The following is a 16,538-nucleotide window of genomic DNA, read 5'->3' on the forward strand; positions in this document are numbered from 1 at the left end:
GGATTCGCACCAGTATAGGTATTTACGCCATATCTTATGGTAAATCCTTCTGGTAACAGGCTTCCTAGCCTGTATCAGGGTATCAATAACCGACTCAGAAAAACCACGTTTTGATAAAATCAAGCGTTCAATTTCCAAGCAGTCAGCTTCAGAGAAGTTAGATTTTGATGTTTGAATGGACCCTGTATCAGAAGGTCCTGTCTTAGAGGTAGAGACCAAGGCGGACAGGATGACATGTCCACTAGATCTGCATACCAAGTCCTGCGTGGCCATGCAGGCGCTATTAGAATCACTGATGCTCTCTCCTGTTTGATTTTGGCAATCAATCGAGGAAGCAGCGGGAAGGGTGGAAACACATAAGCCATCCCGAAGTTCCAAGGTGCTGTCAAAGCATCTATCAGAACCGCTCCCGGATCCCTGGATCTGGACCCGTAGCGAGGAAGTTTGGCGTTCTGGCGAGACGCCATGAGATCTATCTCTGGTTTGCCCCAACGTCGAAGTATTTGGGCAAAGACCTCCGGATGAAGTTCCCACTCCCCCGGATGAAAAGTCTGGCGACTCAAGAAATCCGCCTCCCAGTTCTCCACTCCCGGGATGTGGATTGCTGACAGGTGGCAAGAGTGAGACTCTGCCCAGCGAATTATCTTTGATACTTTCATCATTGCTAGGGAGCTTCTTGTCCCTCCTTGATGGTTGATGTAAGCTACAGTCGTGATGTTGTCCGACTGAAACCTGATGAACCCCCGAGTTTTTAACTGGGGCCAAGCCAGAAGGGCATTGAGAACTGCTCTCAATTCCAGAATGTTTATTGGTAGGAGACTTTCCTCCTGATTCCATTGTCCCTGAGCCTTCAGAGAATTCCAGACAGCGCCCCAACCTAGTAGGCTGGCGTCTGTTGTTACAATTGTCCAGTCCGGCCTGCTGAATGGCATCCCCCTGGACAGATGTGGCCGAGAAAGCCACCATAGAAGAGAGTTTCTGGTCTCTTGATCCAGATTCAGAGTAGGGGACAAGTCTGAGTAATCCCCATTCCACTGACTCAGCATGTACAATTGCAGCGGTCTGAGATGTAGACGTGCAAAGGGTACTATGTCCATTGCTGCTACCATTAAGCCGATCACCTCCATGCATTGAGCTACTGACGGGAGTTGAATGGAATGAAGGACACGGCATGCATTTAGAAGCTTTGTTAATCTGTCTTCTGTCAGATAAATCTTCATTTCTACAGAATCTATAAGAGTCCCCAAGAATGGAACGCTTGTGAGAGGAAAGAGAGAACTCTTCTTTTCGTTCACTTTCCATCCATGCGACCTTAGAAATGCCAGAACTAACTCTGTATGAGACTTGGCAGTTTGAAAGCTTGAAGCTTGTATCAGAATGTCGTCTAGGTACGGAGCTACCGAAATTCCTTGCGGTCTTAGTACCGCCAGAAGGGCACCCAGAACCTTTGTGAAGATTCTTGGAGCCGTAGCCAATCCGAATGGAAGAGCTACAAACTGGTAATGCCTGTCTAAGAAGGCAAACCTTAGATACCGGTAATGATCTTTGTGAATCGGTATGTGAAGGTAAGCATCCTTTAAATCCACTGTGGTCATGTACTGACCCTTTTGGATCATGGGTAAGATTGTCCGAATAGTTTCCATTTTGAACGATGGAACTCTTAGGAATTTGTTTAGGATCTTTAAATCCAAGATTGGCCTGAAAATTCCCTCTTTTTTGGGAACCACAAACAGGTTTGAGTAAAACCCTTGTCCTTGTTCCGACCGCGGAACCGGATGGATCACTCCCATTAATGACAGATCTTGTACACAGCGTAGAAACGCTTCTTTCTTTATCTGGTTTGTTGACAACCTTGACAGATGAAATCTCCCTCTTGGGGGAGAGAATTTGAAGTCTAGAAGGTATCCCTGAGATATGATCTCTAGCGCCCAGGGATCCTGAACATCTCTTGCCCAAGCCTGGGCGAAGAGAGAGAGTCTGCCCCCCACTAGATCCGGTCCCGGATCGGGGGCCCTCGATTCATGCTGTCTTAGGGGCAGCAGCAGGTTTCCTGGCCTGCTTGCCCTTGTTCCAGGACTGGTTAGGTTTCCAGCCTTGTCTGTAACGAGCAACAGCTCCTTCCTGTTTTGGTGCAGTGGAAGTTGGTGCTGCTCCTGCTTTGAAATTCCGAAAGGGACGAAAATTAGACTGTCTAGCCTTAGCTTTGGCTTTGTCTTGAGGCAGGGCGTGGCCCTTACCTCCTGTAATGTCAGCGATAATTTCTTTCAAACCGGGCCCAAATAAAGTTTGCCCCTTGAAAGGTATATTAAGTAATTTGGACTTAGAAGTTACATCAGCTGACCAGGATTTTAGCCACAGCGCCCTACGTGCCTGAATGGCGAATCCTGAGTTCTTAGCCGTAAGTTTGGTTAAATGTACTACGGCCTCCGAAATGAATGAATTAGCTAGTTTAAGGACTCTAAGCCTGTCCGTAATGTCGTCCAGCGTAGCTGAACTAAGGTTCTCTTCCAGAGACTCAATCCAAAATGCTGCCGCAGCCGTAATCGGCGCGATGCATGCAAGGGGTTGCAATATAAAACCTTGTTGAACAAACATTTTCTTAAGGTAACCCTCTAATTTTTTATCCATTGGATCTGAAAAAGCACAGCTATCCTCCACCGGGATAGTGGTACGCTTAGCTAAAGTAGAAACTGCTCCCTCCACCTTAGGGACCGTTTGCCATAAGTCCCGTGTGGTGGCGTCTATTGGAAACATCTTTCTAAATATTGGAGGGGGTGAGAACGGCACACCGGGTCTATCCCACTCCTTAGTAACAATTTCAGTTAGTCTCTTAGGTATAGGAAAAACGTCAGTACTCGCCGGTACCGCAAAGTATTTATCCAACCTACACAATTTCTCTGGTATTGCAACAGTGTTACAATCATTAAGAGCCGCTAAAACCTCCCCTAGTAATACACGGAGGTTCTCCAATTTAAATTTAAAATTTGAAATATCTGAATCCAATCTGTTTGGATCAGAACCGTCACCGACAGAATGAAGCTCTCCGTCCTCATGCTCTGCAAGCTGTGACGCAGTATCAGACATGGCTCTAGTATTATCAGCGCACTCTGTTCTCACCCCAGAGTGATCACGCTTGCCTCTTAGTTCTGGTAATTTAGCCAAAACTTCAGTCATAACAGTAGCCATATCTTGTAATGTTATCTGTAATGGCCGCCCAGATGTACTAGGCGCCACAATATCACGCACCTCCCGGGCGGGAGATGCAGGTACTGACACGTGAGGCGAGTTAGTCGGCATAACTCTCCCCTCGCTGTTTGGTGAAATTTGTTCAATTTGTACAGATTGGCTTTTATTTAAAGTAGCATCAATACAGTTAGTACATAAATTTCTATTGGGCTCCACCTTGGCATTGGAACAAATGACACAGGTATCTTCCTCTGAATCAGACATGTTTAACACACTAGCAAATAAACTTGCAACTTGGTTACAATCTTATTTAACAAAAACGTACTGTGCCTCAAAGAAGCACTAAACGATTAAATGACAGTTGAAATAATGAACTGAAAAACAGTTATAGCATCAATCCTTGAAAATAACACAACTTTTAGCAAAGGTTTGTTCCCATTAGTAAAGTAACAATAATTAAATTTGAAACATAAAAATTACAGAGCAACGTTTTTAATCACAGTCAATATATAAGTCTCACAGCTCTGCTGAGAGAATCTACCTCCCTTCAAAGAAGTTTGAAGCCCCCTGAGTTCTGTTAGAGATGAACCGGATCATGCAGGAAATACAAGAGTAACTGACTGGAAATTTTTGATGCGTAGCAAAGAGCGCCAAAAACGGCCCCTCCCCCTCACACAACAGCAGTGAGAGAGAAACGAAACTGTCACAATTAAAACAAGCAACTGCCAAGTGGAAAAATAATGCCCAAACATTTATTCACTCAGTACCTCAGAAAATGCAAACGATTCTACATTCCAGCAAAAACGTTTAACATAATAAATACCTATTAAAAGGTTTAATGTACTTTTAACAGAGTAATTCCAGTGAAATACCATCCCCAGAATACTGAAGTGTAGAGTATACATACATGTCATTATAACGGTATGGCAGGATTTTCTCATCAATTCCATTCAGAAAATAAAAACTGCTACATACCTCAATGCAGATTCATCTGCCCGCTGTCCCCTGATCTGAAGCTTTTACCTCCCTCAGATGGCCGAGAAACAGCAATATGATCTTAACTACTCCGGTTAAAATCATAGTAAAAACTCTGGTAGATTCTTCTTCAAACTCTGCCAGAGAGGCAATAACACGCTCCGGTGCTATTGTAAAATAACAAACTTTTGATTGAAGTTATAAAAACTAAGTATAATCACCATAGTCCTCTCACACATCCTATCTAGTCGTTGGGTGCAAGAGAATGACTGGGAGTGACGTAGAGGGGAGGAGCTATATGCAGCTCTGCTGGGTGAATCCTCTTGCATTTCCTGTTGGGGAGGAGTTATATCCCAGAAGTAATGATGACCCGTGGACTGATCACACATAACAGAAGAAAAAAAATGTTTTTGACTTCCTTGTCCAAGTCACTGTTATGCATAATATATTATCAATTAGGACCTACGTTGCATAACCCCCCCCAACAAAAAAACCCCATACATTTTGATTTACAAACATGTAAAACTGTCCTTTTATTAATTAGTAATTAATTAATAGTTTGTGTGGCTCATTTTACCAATAGTATGCTATTTGACTTTTTAGTGCCCCTTTAACAAAAGTCACAAATCATTTTTCCTCCCACTGTATCAGTTATAAGGACCTCTAGCAAGCACATGCATTATGTAAATTGGTTGTTGAACATATTTAATCTCCTATATAATTTTTGTGTACAGTGTAGCTACAGCACAATTTGTACAAGGTTTGCATAAATACATGTTAGCAAGAACTAGCAGGCAAATTATGTAGAGAACATAAATATGTGCTATCTCTGGTCTGGAAAGATTCACAGCGCAGAACATGCTTTAGAGGAGGAATTAACGACTTATACATAAAAGCATCATTTGTATTGCCTGTTATTGTTGGCGTCTCAATTATGAAACAGGATCGCTTTAATTGAAAATTAATAAAATGACCGCAGTGCACTGCAGCAAAGAAAATCTATTACTGTGATATAGGCAATTATAATGATCACATTAAGTCTCCGCTAAATCCTAGTAAATAAAATATGTAAATACTCTAATGGAAATAGTTTTTTTTGTTTCTAATTCATTTAAATTGATCTGCAACTGCCTGCCTGACAGCAACATGTTGTTTTATACATTTTTATAATAAACATATATGCTCATTCATTGCTGAATCTTTCCCGTCTCCTACAGTGCTTTAAAGCAAATTTTAGTTAAACTGAATATTAAACTAACAAAATATATTATGCATATGAAAGAAGCAATTAAATAAGTCAAAATATTTTTGCATGAGAAATTATATTTTAAAAAAACACTAATTTGTTACAGAATGTCATTTTAACATTATCAACACTGCAAGTCTGTATGTTTAAAGAGGCTAAGCACATAGTTAAACTACCTATTGGAAGCTGCAGAGAACAGGTGGTCTTGAGCAGAAATTGCCACTAACCCAATCATATAGAGCAGCGGTCGCCGACCAGTGGTCCATGGACCACTGGGGGTCTACGAGAAGATGTTGGTGGTCCTTGACACCATCAAGCAGGAATTAATTTCCTCTGATGGTGTCACCCCTATCGTGCCGCAACTCCCTACAGTGCTTGACTTGACATCAGTGAAAACCAACGGAGGAGTTAAATTACAATCTCCCTATGCACGTTGCGTAGTACTGCGCAAATTGCGTAGCTAGATTGTTATTTTAACTCTTCCTGCCCGCTGCTCAGAGGAAGATGATTCCATTCTAAAGCCAGCAGAGGTTGGTATAGTCTTGGCTTGAAATAGTGGAATTAAAGTATATAAAAAAAAAAGAAAATCTTAATTTTTTTATCTCATATTTCATTTATTTTCTTCCCTTTACCTGTCTCTTTGTAATAGTTCTACAAAAAAATGGACTTACATCACTGTTTGTCTTCCCCCCCTCCATCTTTTTTTTTTTTTAATATTATTTTTCATTCTAATAATTTTATTCCACCTGAATTCCAGTAATTGCCATCCAGCAGATCAGCCATATCCCACCAGTATTATAGTAATTGCCAGTAACATCAGTAGTGGTTAGCTCACATCCATATTGAGAGCTTTCTGATATAAATTTAATTTATGACTCCAATGTCTGTCCATGATCATAAGTAGTTTTGAATAATTCCTAACTGGGGAGGTAACTTGGAAGTCTTGTGGTCCTTTTAAACATAATTCTTTTTTTCCCACTTTCTGCCTCTCTGTTTCCAGCTCAAAAGTTGGCACACACCATTCATCTGTCATTTGGAAGTATTCTCTCCGTTCTGTCATTCAATTAGTTAATTCCAAAAAATAATTCTTAAATAGTGTAAATATATACATAATGTAAACTTAGCTATGGTTATACTAGTTATATACAGTATATGTGTGTGTGTGTGTGTGTGTATATATATATATATATATATATATATACACACACACACACACACACACACACATAATACAGGTTTTACCTTTTTTAAAAAAAATCATGTTAATGGTCCATGGGATTCAAAATTGTGAGTTTAGTGGTCCCTGAGATCCGAAAGGTTGGCAACCCCTGATATAGAGCATGTCATTTTAATAGACTTTTCAATTTACTTCTATTGTCAAACCCTTCACTCTCTTTGTGTCCTTTGTTGAAAAGCATATTAGGTAGGCTCAGAAGCAGCAAAACACTACTGGGAGCTAGCGGGTGATTGGTGTCTGCAGATAAATGCCTAGTTAATGGTTTTCCAGATGTGTTTAGCTAGCTCCCAGTAGTGCAAGGCGATTCTGGAGCTGGCTTTAAATCTGTATTTAACCCTATGAAAAGGTTAAACACATAGCCATATGCAAGTAATAATGTAATAATAAAATGCTCATTGGGAAACCTATGTTCTTTTAAAGATGTAAAGTATTATTTTGGTAACAGCTTTAAACTTAAAAAAAGTATTTTTTCAAAATTCCATAAATATTCACATATTTTCAGAAATAAGATATGTAAAGAGGAAATAATTCCTAAGTATGCTTCAGATAATTGTGAGGGATCTTGAAAGGAGTGTTCTGAAAAAGCACTAAGCAATCAAAGTATTTCTCATTATCCTACATAGACTTTCTAAAAGAAAGAAATGAAACCATCTGATTTTCTAGCAAAGTAATCATCAACTACTTATAAATAAGTATATAACAATGTTATTATGTGAGCCGCCATTACAAACCGGAAGTAAACATTCACACTTTAATTCCTACCCATATAGACGTACACACTGAGCACCATGAACTGTCAAGGTTGAGCTGAACAAGGATGAATTAAACAATCTTATTACTGAAGCAAAAAAATCAACTGGAAGGAGATCATGATGATGAAGATGAAGCGCTACAGAATTTGGCGGCACTATTCAAATAAATGATAATAATAATGAAGCTGAACAAAATGAAAAAGATGGCATGGAAAGGGCTCAAGACCCTGTTGTAGAGTCTGATGAACAATATGAGGAAGAAGATTTTGTCATTAAACCTACAGAAAACCTTCTGGTTTGTGGACGGGCAGAAAAAGACCACTGCAGTCTTGAAATCCATGTGTACAACCATGAAGAGTATTCTTTCTATGTACATCATGGTATCCTCCTGCCTGATTACCCTCTCTGCACCGAGTGGCTGAATTTTGATCCAAGCCCTAAAGAATCTACAGGAAATTATGTTGCTGTCGGTAACATGACCTCAGGAATTGATGTGTGGGATCTTGATATGGTAGATTGTCTAGACAGAGCCTGTCTTTTCTCTTGGAAGCAAACAAATTAAAAAGAAGAAAAAAAGCAAAAAAAGGTGCATCCTCGGAAGAAACTCAGGAAGGACATTCTGATACAGTTTTAGACATTTCATGGAACAAACACATCCGAAAAGTATAAGCCAGTGCGTCTGCAGACAATACTGTCATTCTTTGGGATATGACTTTGGGAAAACCGGCTGCCAACCTTACATTGCACACAGATACGGTTTTGACTGTACAGTTCCACCCCTTTGAGCCTCAGACACTTGTATCTGTTTCTATTGACAAATCGACCATACTATATGACTGCAGAAGTCCTCAAGAAAACCACAGAATCTGGAGATTTAGTGGACAGGTGGAGCGAGTCACTTGGAATCATTTTTATCCATGGAATTTTTTAGCAAGCACAGAAGACTGTTTTGTATAATGTTTAGACGCACGATTGGACAAACCTATTTTCGCTCTTAAAGCTCTTGATAATGAAATGTCTGGACTTGATTTAAGTAGCCAAGTAAAAGGCTGTCTTGTGACCTCGTCTGCAGATAAGTATGTAAAGATTTGGGACATCCTGCTTGAAAAACCAAGTTTAATTCATTCCAGAGATATGAAAATGGGGAGAGCTAGCTAATGATTGGTGCCTAGACACATTTGTCTCTTGTGATTGGCTGACTAGATGTGTTCAGCTAGCTCACAGTAGTGCAAAGGATATCAAGTAGAATGAAGCAGATTTAAAAATTGAAAAAAATTGGAAAGTTGTTTAAAATTGTATCTTCTATCTGAATCCCGAAAGAAAAAAAATTGGGTTTCATGACCCATTAAAGGGACGGTATAGCTTTATATTTCCTTAAGAGAAGAATTTAAAAATAAAATAAAAATTTTCTTATGCCTGCAAGAGTGCATACTCCAGACTTCCGAAGCCTAATCCTTCCACATTCTACATAGCATTTGTATGATCACTGCAGAAGCTCATCTATTGTATAGGTGTCCCTATATGGCTTCAGCAGAGGTGAGAAGAGGGTTTTAAAAGTGTATGTCCCTACACTGCAAAACAATTCCAATGTATTATATATGCTGACATGTAACAAAGTGAGTTTAAGTTCCTTTAAACATGCTTTCTTACTATGCAGTATGCATTAGCAAAATAGAAAAAAAATCTTGTTATGTCCCTTTATGTAATCACAATATTAAAGCAATGGCTGTACACAAAACCCTTCTTATATGGACATAAAACCCAAAACTGTTCTTATATGATTCAGATGGAGCATGCTATTATCAAATTGTCTTTGTTTTCTAGTTATCCTTTGTTGAAATGCAAGGATGTGTCTGCAGCACTAAATGCCCGCAGTTTTGCAAGAATGGTAAACATGAGGAAGGGCACTAGATGGCAGCACTATTTCCTGTCGTGTATTGCTTCAGAAATGTGCACGTTAACTACCTATATATCTCTTCAACAAAGAATAATAAGAGAACAACGCAAATTGTATACTAGAAGTAAATCAAAAACTTTTTTTAAATTGTATGCTCTGTCTGAATAATGGAAGAAAAATTTTGTGTTCATGTTCCTTTAAACTACAAAGAACAGTAACAAATAAAAGATTTTGTTCATTTCAATTTAATATGCAAACAAAGGGTGAAACCAAATGGATTGTTTATAGCCTGATTAGCAGCTGACCAGCCGGAACATTTAAGGTACATGAAACCCAAAATTTGTCTTTAACTTTCCAGTTTAGTTCTATTAGAAATGTTTCTTTGTTTTCTTGTTATCCTTTGTTAAAAAGCAGGAAAATAAGTTCAGGGGTGTGCACGTGTCTGCAGTACTATATGGCAGCAGTTTTGCAACAATGTTATACATTAGCAAGAGCACTAGATGGCAGCACTATTTCCTGTCATGTACTGCCCCAGACATGTGCACGCTACCTATCTAGATATCTCTTCAACAAGAGAACAAAGCAAATGTGATAATGGAAGTAAAATGGAAATTTAAAAAAAAAAAAAATTCTCTCTCTGAATAATGAAAGAAAAAAATTTGGGTTTTATGTCCCTTTAAAATCTGTGCAAATCCAGATCTTAGTGTGTTGCACCTTAACAAAAAAAATCTAAATATTGCCATCTTTGGCAAAACCACTAAAACTATTAGTTATATGTGCGCACGCTGTCATTTGTAAACAACATAATCTATACAAAATAAGTCGTCTACAAAACACTAAATGTTGGAGAACTGAAAATTCTGTTCAATTTCTGTGAAAAAAAAAATATTAATGCCTTAAAAATCTCAAAAGGTTTCAGAAAATGACGCATTGTTAGTAATTTATCCTTTCTTGAGAGAGTTTAAAGTGAAATATGTAATTTTCTTATCATATGATTGTCAGTGCTGTAACAGTTCTTATTGTAAAACAAATGATTGATAAATGAGGGCTACCTGTACAGCAATTCAGATATAAATTATACACATAACACTGCCCCTTAATAACACGTCAGAGTACCACTTACCGGTAGAATTTTCACTTCCTGTATCAATACTTACAATCGTTTTTTATCCACCACGCGTTTCACTCTGATGGCGCGCTGCTCTGAGTACAGCTTACATACTCCTAGTCATAGAAAAGAAGAAAATCAATTGCATATTCATGTTTTTTTAATGATTAACAATCCATGACTTACAGATAAAGATCCTACCTACTTTTTAAATAGTCTTCGATGAAATCCAAAATGGCGTTTCTATGTTCCTTTACTTGCACAGACAGTATATCTTTACACGCTGTAACAAAAATGATAAAATGTAATTTAACAGTGGAATTTTCAAATATGTAACAACCCCAAAGATTAACGTCAACTTAATACATTAGCTTAGTGAAACCTGCATCTTATTAACCTCTTGCATGTTTCATGAATGATTGCTTATGTATAATCAGGGAATCAATCTGAGGAGCAAATTATTGCTCTAGAATAAGAGAAATGTTAATGCTACACATTTAGAGATTAATCATAACATTCAATAAATAAATAATAAACAAAATTGAACTAAACAACCTAAAATGTTTACAGTAAACATGTTTACAGTTTTTTAAAGGGTTTTGCTTTTGTTGGGTTCTTTTTTAACTCACAAATACTTTGATCAATTTAAACAAACAAATATATAGGCCCCATTTATAAAGGTGCAAATGCAGCTTTGGGGCTCAAGGGTCTAGTTTGTTCAAAATGTAATCAAGGTAAACACCTAACAAAATAACACATGGGATTCAAACCATTTTCTCTGCACTACATGATCAGCGTGGACAAAAACAAAACAAAAATAAATCATTATGGTTGCTGGCTTGCTTTTGCGCAAGTGTTAGAATGGTAAGTATACTTAAATTTTTGAATGTCAGGAGATTGGATATTTTCCACCCCTGGGTGATGGTTACAATTAAAAATTCGCCCTGAAAAGCTGTGAAAAAGAATATCAACCCAAAACTTTGGTACAACATTTTTGACAAACTTTCAAGATCTTCAGTATCAGCCAGTATGGTAGAAATATTTTAAAGATATTATCAAGATGGTATATGACTCCTAGTAAAAATAAAAAAAACAATGTTTTATCCATATATCAAGGACCATCTTTGTTGATGAAACTGCAGCAAGGGTAGAGATATATATAACATATTTTTCGCTCATGCCCTCAGCTTTAATTGTTAATAAAAAACGTAATCTATGCTTACCTGATAAATTAATTTATTTTATGGTGGCAAGAGTCCACGATCCTTTAATCCTGGGAATTACTTTTCTCTACCACTAGGAGGAGGCAAAGATTCCCAAACTCCAAGAGCCCTATAATAAAATAGTGAGGTCTCGTGGACTCTCACCACCATGAAATAAAATTAACTTATCAGGTAAGCATAAATTGTTTTCTTTCATACAGGTGGTGATAGTCCACAAACTATTACTCCTGGGAACTAATAGCCAAGCTGTGGAGTCCACGATTAATAACATAAAAGGGAGGGATTTAAAAAATGGCCTTGCAAATTTCGTCAACTGAAGCCTCATTTATGAAAGCACAAGAAGTGGCCACGGACCTAGTAGAATGAGCAGTAATCTGCTGCAGTAAGGGCTGACCTGCCTCCAAGTAAGCCTTGTGAATTAAAAGTTTCAAACAAAAGGCCAAAGAAAAAGCAGAGAATGTATGACACTTCCTAGGACCAGAAAAATAAATGAACAAACAAGAAGTTTGTCTAAAGTCCTTAGTAGCATTAGTGCAATATTTCAATGCTCTAACCACGTTCAAAAAACATGCAAAGATCTCTCTGAAGCATTCTTAGGATTAGGACACAAAGATGGAACACCACCTGGATGTGAAGATTGAAGACTGAGAATGTCTGCCTCCCAGTAGTTCACCCCTGGAATATGTATTGCCGAGACTAAACAGGAATTGCTCTTTTACAATAACAACAAAGTGCGGTCCCAGCAGCTCCAGCACACAACCGGCCCCAAACTGGAAATCCACAAAAGTCACCCAAAAACACTATGTCCTGGAGTGCCGTAGCTGGAAAGCGGGTATTCAAGGAAAGGAAGTATTAGGCACTATTAGGAAGTATTAGGCACTACGCAAAGGTGCAAATAAGTCCAAATATGTATTGTGTATAAAAAAAATACAAAATACGAAAAAGTTCATAGGACAAGAAAAATGCTGTACAGACCATGGAGGTGGGCCAAAGACAGAAGGCTTATGCATTTTGTGCCCCCTACAGGCACTTACTCAGACTTCTATAGATATTATTATTATCGGTTATTTGTCTATGAGTAATTTTTGGACTTATTTGAGAGCAGCACATGCCAAGAACACACGGAACACAGAAGAAAGTTGGTAATTATGCCCGATGAGAAAGTGCAACATTGTACGCATGGAGCGCCAAAAGAGGTTGGTGACTACACCTTGTAAGAAAGTGCAACATCGGGTACCGTGGAAGGTAGGCATTAAGAGTAGGGCCAATTACTGTGAAAAGTGAGCTGTGAAAGTGTGGCAGTGGGCTTGTGAAGTGGCTATTGGGTAACTATATCACTAACTGTAAAACACCAATGGAGCACAAAGTGGATTAAAATACTTTCAGGTCAAGGCTTTTTTAGGACATAACAGCCAGATTGACTCAAGGTCTTTTTAATCACCGGTGGTATACTAGATTATTAACTATTATGTACAATACATATTGATACAAGTTTTTTTTTTAACATTTCACTGATTTGATTGTCTTTAACTCTTTTTGATTTTTTGATTTATTTTCATCAGAGGCCAAACTTGAAGAGACCTGAAAATTGCACAAAGTTCTAGAAGATTTATTGGCAACCTCACCTACCGAGGATCCTAAACTCCCTGTGCTCTGAGAGACCCCAAAACCGCTCCCCAACCCAAGAGACTTGCATCTGTAGTGAATACAGTCCAGGCAGGATGAGCAAAAGAAGCCACCTGTTAGAGACTGACATGTACTAACATCCTAAAAATCCTTGGAGACAGCAGAGTATAATATCCGCACCATTGACGTAGCATACAAAGTTGAAGAAGCCTTCTATGAATACGTGCAAACAGAATTGCAATAACAATTCTAAACATGAGTCACATAATTTATCTTGAGAAGGCACCTCAGCTTTTTTACAATGAGTACACTCAATGTTAGAAAGGTGTTCAGGGGACTCAGTTTCTTGGGTGGATTTAAGCACAAAATCAGACTGCTCCATTAAAGCAAAGCAGTGCAATTAAAATGATAACTCCCTTAAAAAGCTCTTGAGGAGCTTTTTTTTTATATAAACTCACAAGTACAATGTGCGCTAAGCCAAACTGCAAAACAAAGCAGGGGACATTAACGTAACATCTGAAGGACAGATAAAGCTCATTAGAAAGAATTAAACACATGCAAAAATAACTAACAGCTTTAAGCAATTTAGCACGCCAAAAACCCGGTGTGCGCATAGCCGAGGAAGAATGTGTGCTAACCTGACATGCATAAACCGGCTGACACGCAAAAGAACTATAGAAAGACTTAAGAGACGTGAGCTAACTCAACAAGCATTATCCTGACGTATGCATCCGAAACATGCATCAACCAAAAAGCTGAAGCGCAAAATTTAAAGTAAGCGCTCCAAAAAAGCGGATGCGTGCAAAACAGCAAGGGAGTAGTGTAAAGGATTCTGTCCCAGGGCCATATATATTAGCAAATATGTATATAAAATAAAAAAGTGCCCATAACATAGCTATAGAGTGTCTAAAATGTTTAATAAATACTTACAAACAGAAACTCTTCCACCAGCAAATAAGCAGCAGACAGCAAACCAGTACTGAAACATATCAGCAGAGATTAAGGAATAGGAGTATATAGTAGATCCATAAAGGGAGGAAAAAGACAAGTCCCTACGACCAATTATGGAAGGTTTATGAAAGGGTTTACACACACACACACACACATATATACATATATACATATATATATATATATATATATATATATATATATACACACACATACATATACAGTATCTCACAAAAGTGAGTACACCCCTCACATTTTTGTAAATATTTTATTATATCTTTTAATGTGACAACACTAAAGAAATTACACTTTGCTACAATGTAAAATAGTGAGTGTACAGCCTGTATAACAGTGTAAATTTGCTGTCCCCTCAAAATAACTCAACACACAGTCATTAATGTCTAAACCGTTGGCAACAAAAGTGAGTACACCCCTAAGTGGAAATACCAAATTGGGCCCAAAGTGTCAATATGTTTTGTGGCCACCATTATTTTCCAGCTTTGCCTTAACCCTCTTGGGCATGGAGATCACCAGAACTTCACAGGTTTCCACTGGAGTCCTCTTCCACTCCTCCATGATGACATCAAGGAGCTGGTGGATGTTAGAGACCTTGCGCTCCCCCACCTTCCGTTTGAGGATGCCCTACAGATGCTCAATAGGGTTTAGGTCTGGAGACATGCTTTGCCAGTCCATCACCTTTACCCACAGCTTCTTTAGCAAGGCAGTGGTTGTCTAGGAGGTGTATTTGGGGTCGTTATCATGTTGGAATACTGCCCTGTGGCCCAGTCTCCGAAGGGAGGGGATCATGCTCTGCTTCAGTATTCCACAGTACATGTTGGCATTCATGGTTCCCTCAATGAACTGTAGCTCCCTAGTGCCGGCAGCACTCATGCAGGTCCAGACCATGACACTCCCACCACCATGCTTGACTGTAGGCAAGACACACTTGTATTTGTACTCCTCACCTGGTTGCCGCCAAACATGCTTGACACCATCTGAACCAAATAAGTTTATCTTGGTCTCATCAGAGCAGGTTCCAGTAATCCATATTCTTAGTCTGCTTGTCTTCAGCAAACTGTTTGTGGGCTTTCTTGTGCATCATCTTTAGAAGAGGCTTCCTTCTGGGACGACAGCCATACAGAACAATTTGATGCAGTGTGCGGTGTATGGTCTGAGTACTGACAGGCTTGACCACCCCACACCTTCAACCTCTGCAGCAATGCTGGAAGCATTTATACGTATATTTCCTAAAGAAACCTTTGAATATGACGCTGAGCATGTGCACTCAACTTCTTTGGTGACCATGACGAGGCCTGTTCTGAGTGGAAAACTGTGAAACCGTTGTATGGTCTTGCCCACCATGCTGCAGCTCAGTTTCAGGGTCTTGGCAATCTTCTTATAGCCTAGGCAATATTTATCTAGAGCAACAATTCTTTTTTTCAGATCCTCAGAGAGTTCTTTGCCATGAGGTGCCATGTTGAACTTCCAGTGACCCGTATGAGAGAGTGTGAGAGCGATAACACCAAATTTAACACACCTGCTCCCCCCCATTCACACCTGAGACCTTGTAACTCTAAAGAGTCAAATGACATTGGGGAGGTAAAATGGCTAATTGGGCCCAACTTGGACATTTCCAAAGTGTGTCTTGCCTACAGGGGTGTACTCACTTTTGCTGCCAACGGTTTAGACATTAATGGCTGTGTGTTGAGTTATTTTGAGGGGACAGCAAATGTACACTGTTATACAGGCTGTACACTCACTACTTTACTTTGCAGCAAAGTGTCATTTCTTCAGTGTTGTCACATGAAAATATATAATAAATATTTTAAAAAATGTGAGGATTGTATTCACTTTTGTGAGATACTGTGTGTGTGTATATATATATATATATATATATATATATATATATATATATATATATATATATATATATATATATATATACAGATACTCGTCGACTTACGACCGCGTTACGTTCTGACCTTCCGGTCGTAAGACGATTTGGACGTAAGTCGGACAAAATATATGGCATGTAAATAATATGGTCTATTGTGTGATGTGTTGGGCTGACATTTCATGATTAATAATAACAATAACACCAGAGTTGTTTTAAATTAAATTCCTTTACTAATACAGTATCATCACAGTATGAATAATAAAATAACCTTTACTGTACTGTACCTGTACTGTGCAAATAATAACATAACATTTACTGTGCAAATACTATTACTGTACTGACATTTACTGTACTGTACCTATACTGTACTGTAATAAAATAACATTTTTTTTGTACTCTACCTGTAGTACTATGCAAATAATAACATAACATTTACTGTA

At 38.6% G+C, this 16,538-nt stretch overlaps 1 protein-coding gene across 1 annotated transcript in view; it reads right to left on the reverse strand.

Moving 5' to 3' along the window:
• STX18 (syntaxin 18) overlaps positions 1–16,538 on the reverse strand; it is a 523,329-nt gene that overhangs the window by 121,842 nt on the left and 384,949 nt on the right. Inside the window, exons 4-5 of the mRNA XM_053704146.1 lie at positions 10,607–10,684; positions 10,451–10,517 (exon numbers count right to left, since the gene is read on the reverse strand). Of these exons, the coding sequence (XP_053560121.1) occupies positions 10,451–10,517; positions 10,607–10,684 (145 nt within the window). The remainder of the gene's footprint in view (positions 1–10,450; positions 10,518–10,606; positions 10,685–16,538) is intronic.

Source organism: Bombina bombina, chromosome 2 (assembly GCF_027579735.1).
Source record: "Bombina bombina isolate aBomBom1 chromosome 2, aBomBom1.pri, whole genome shotgun sequence".
In the NCBI taxonomy this organism is placed as follows: domain Eukaryota; kingdom Metazoa; phylum Chordata; class Amphibia; order Anura; family Bombinatoridae; genus Bombina; species Bombina bombina.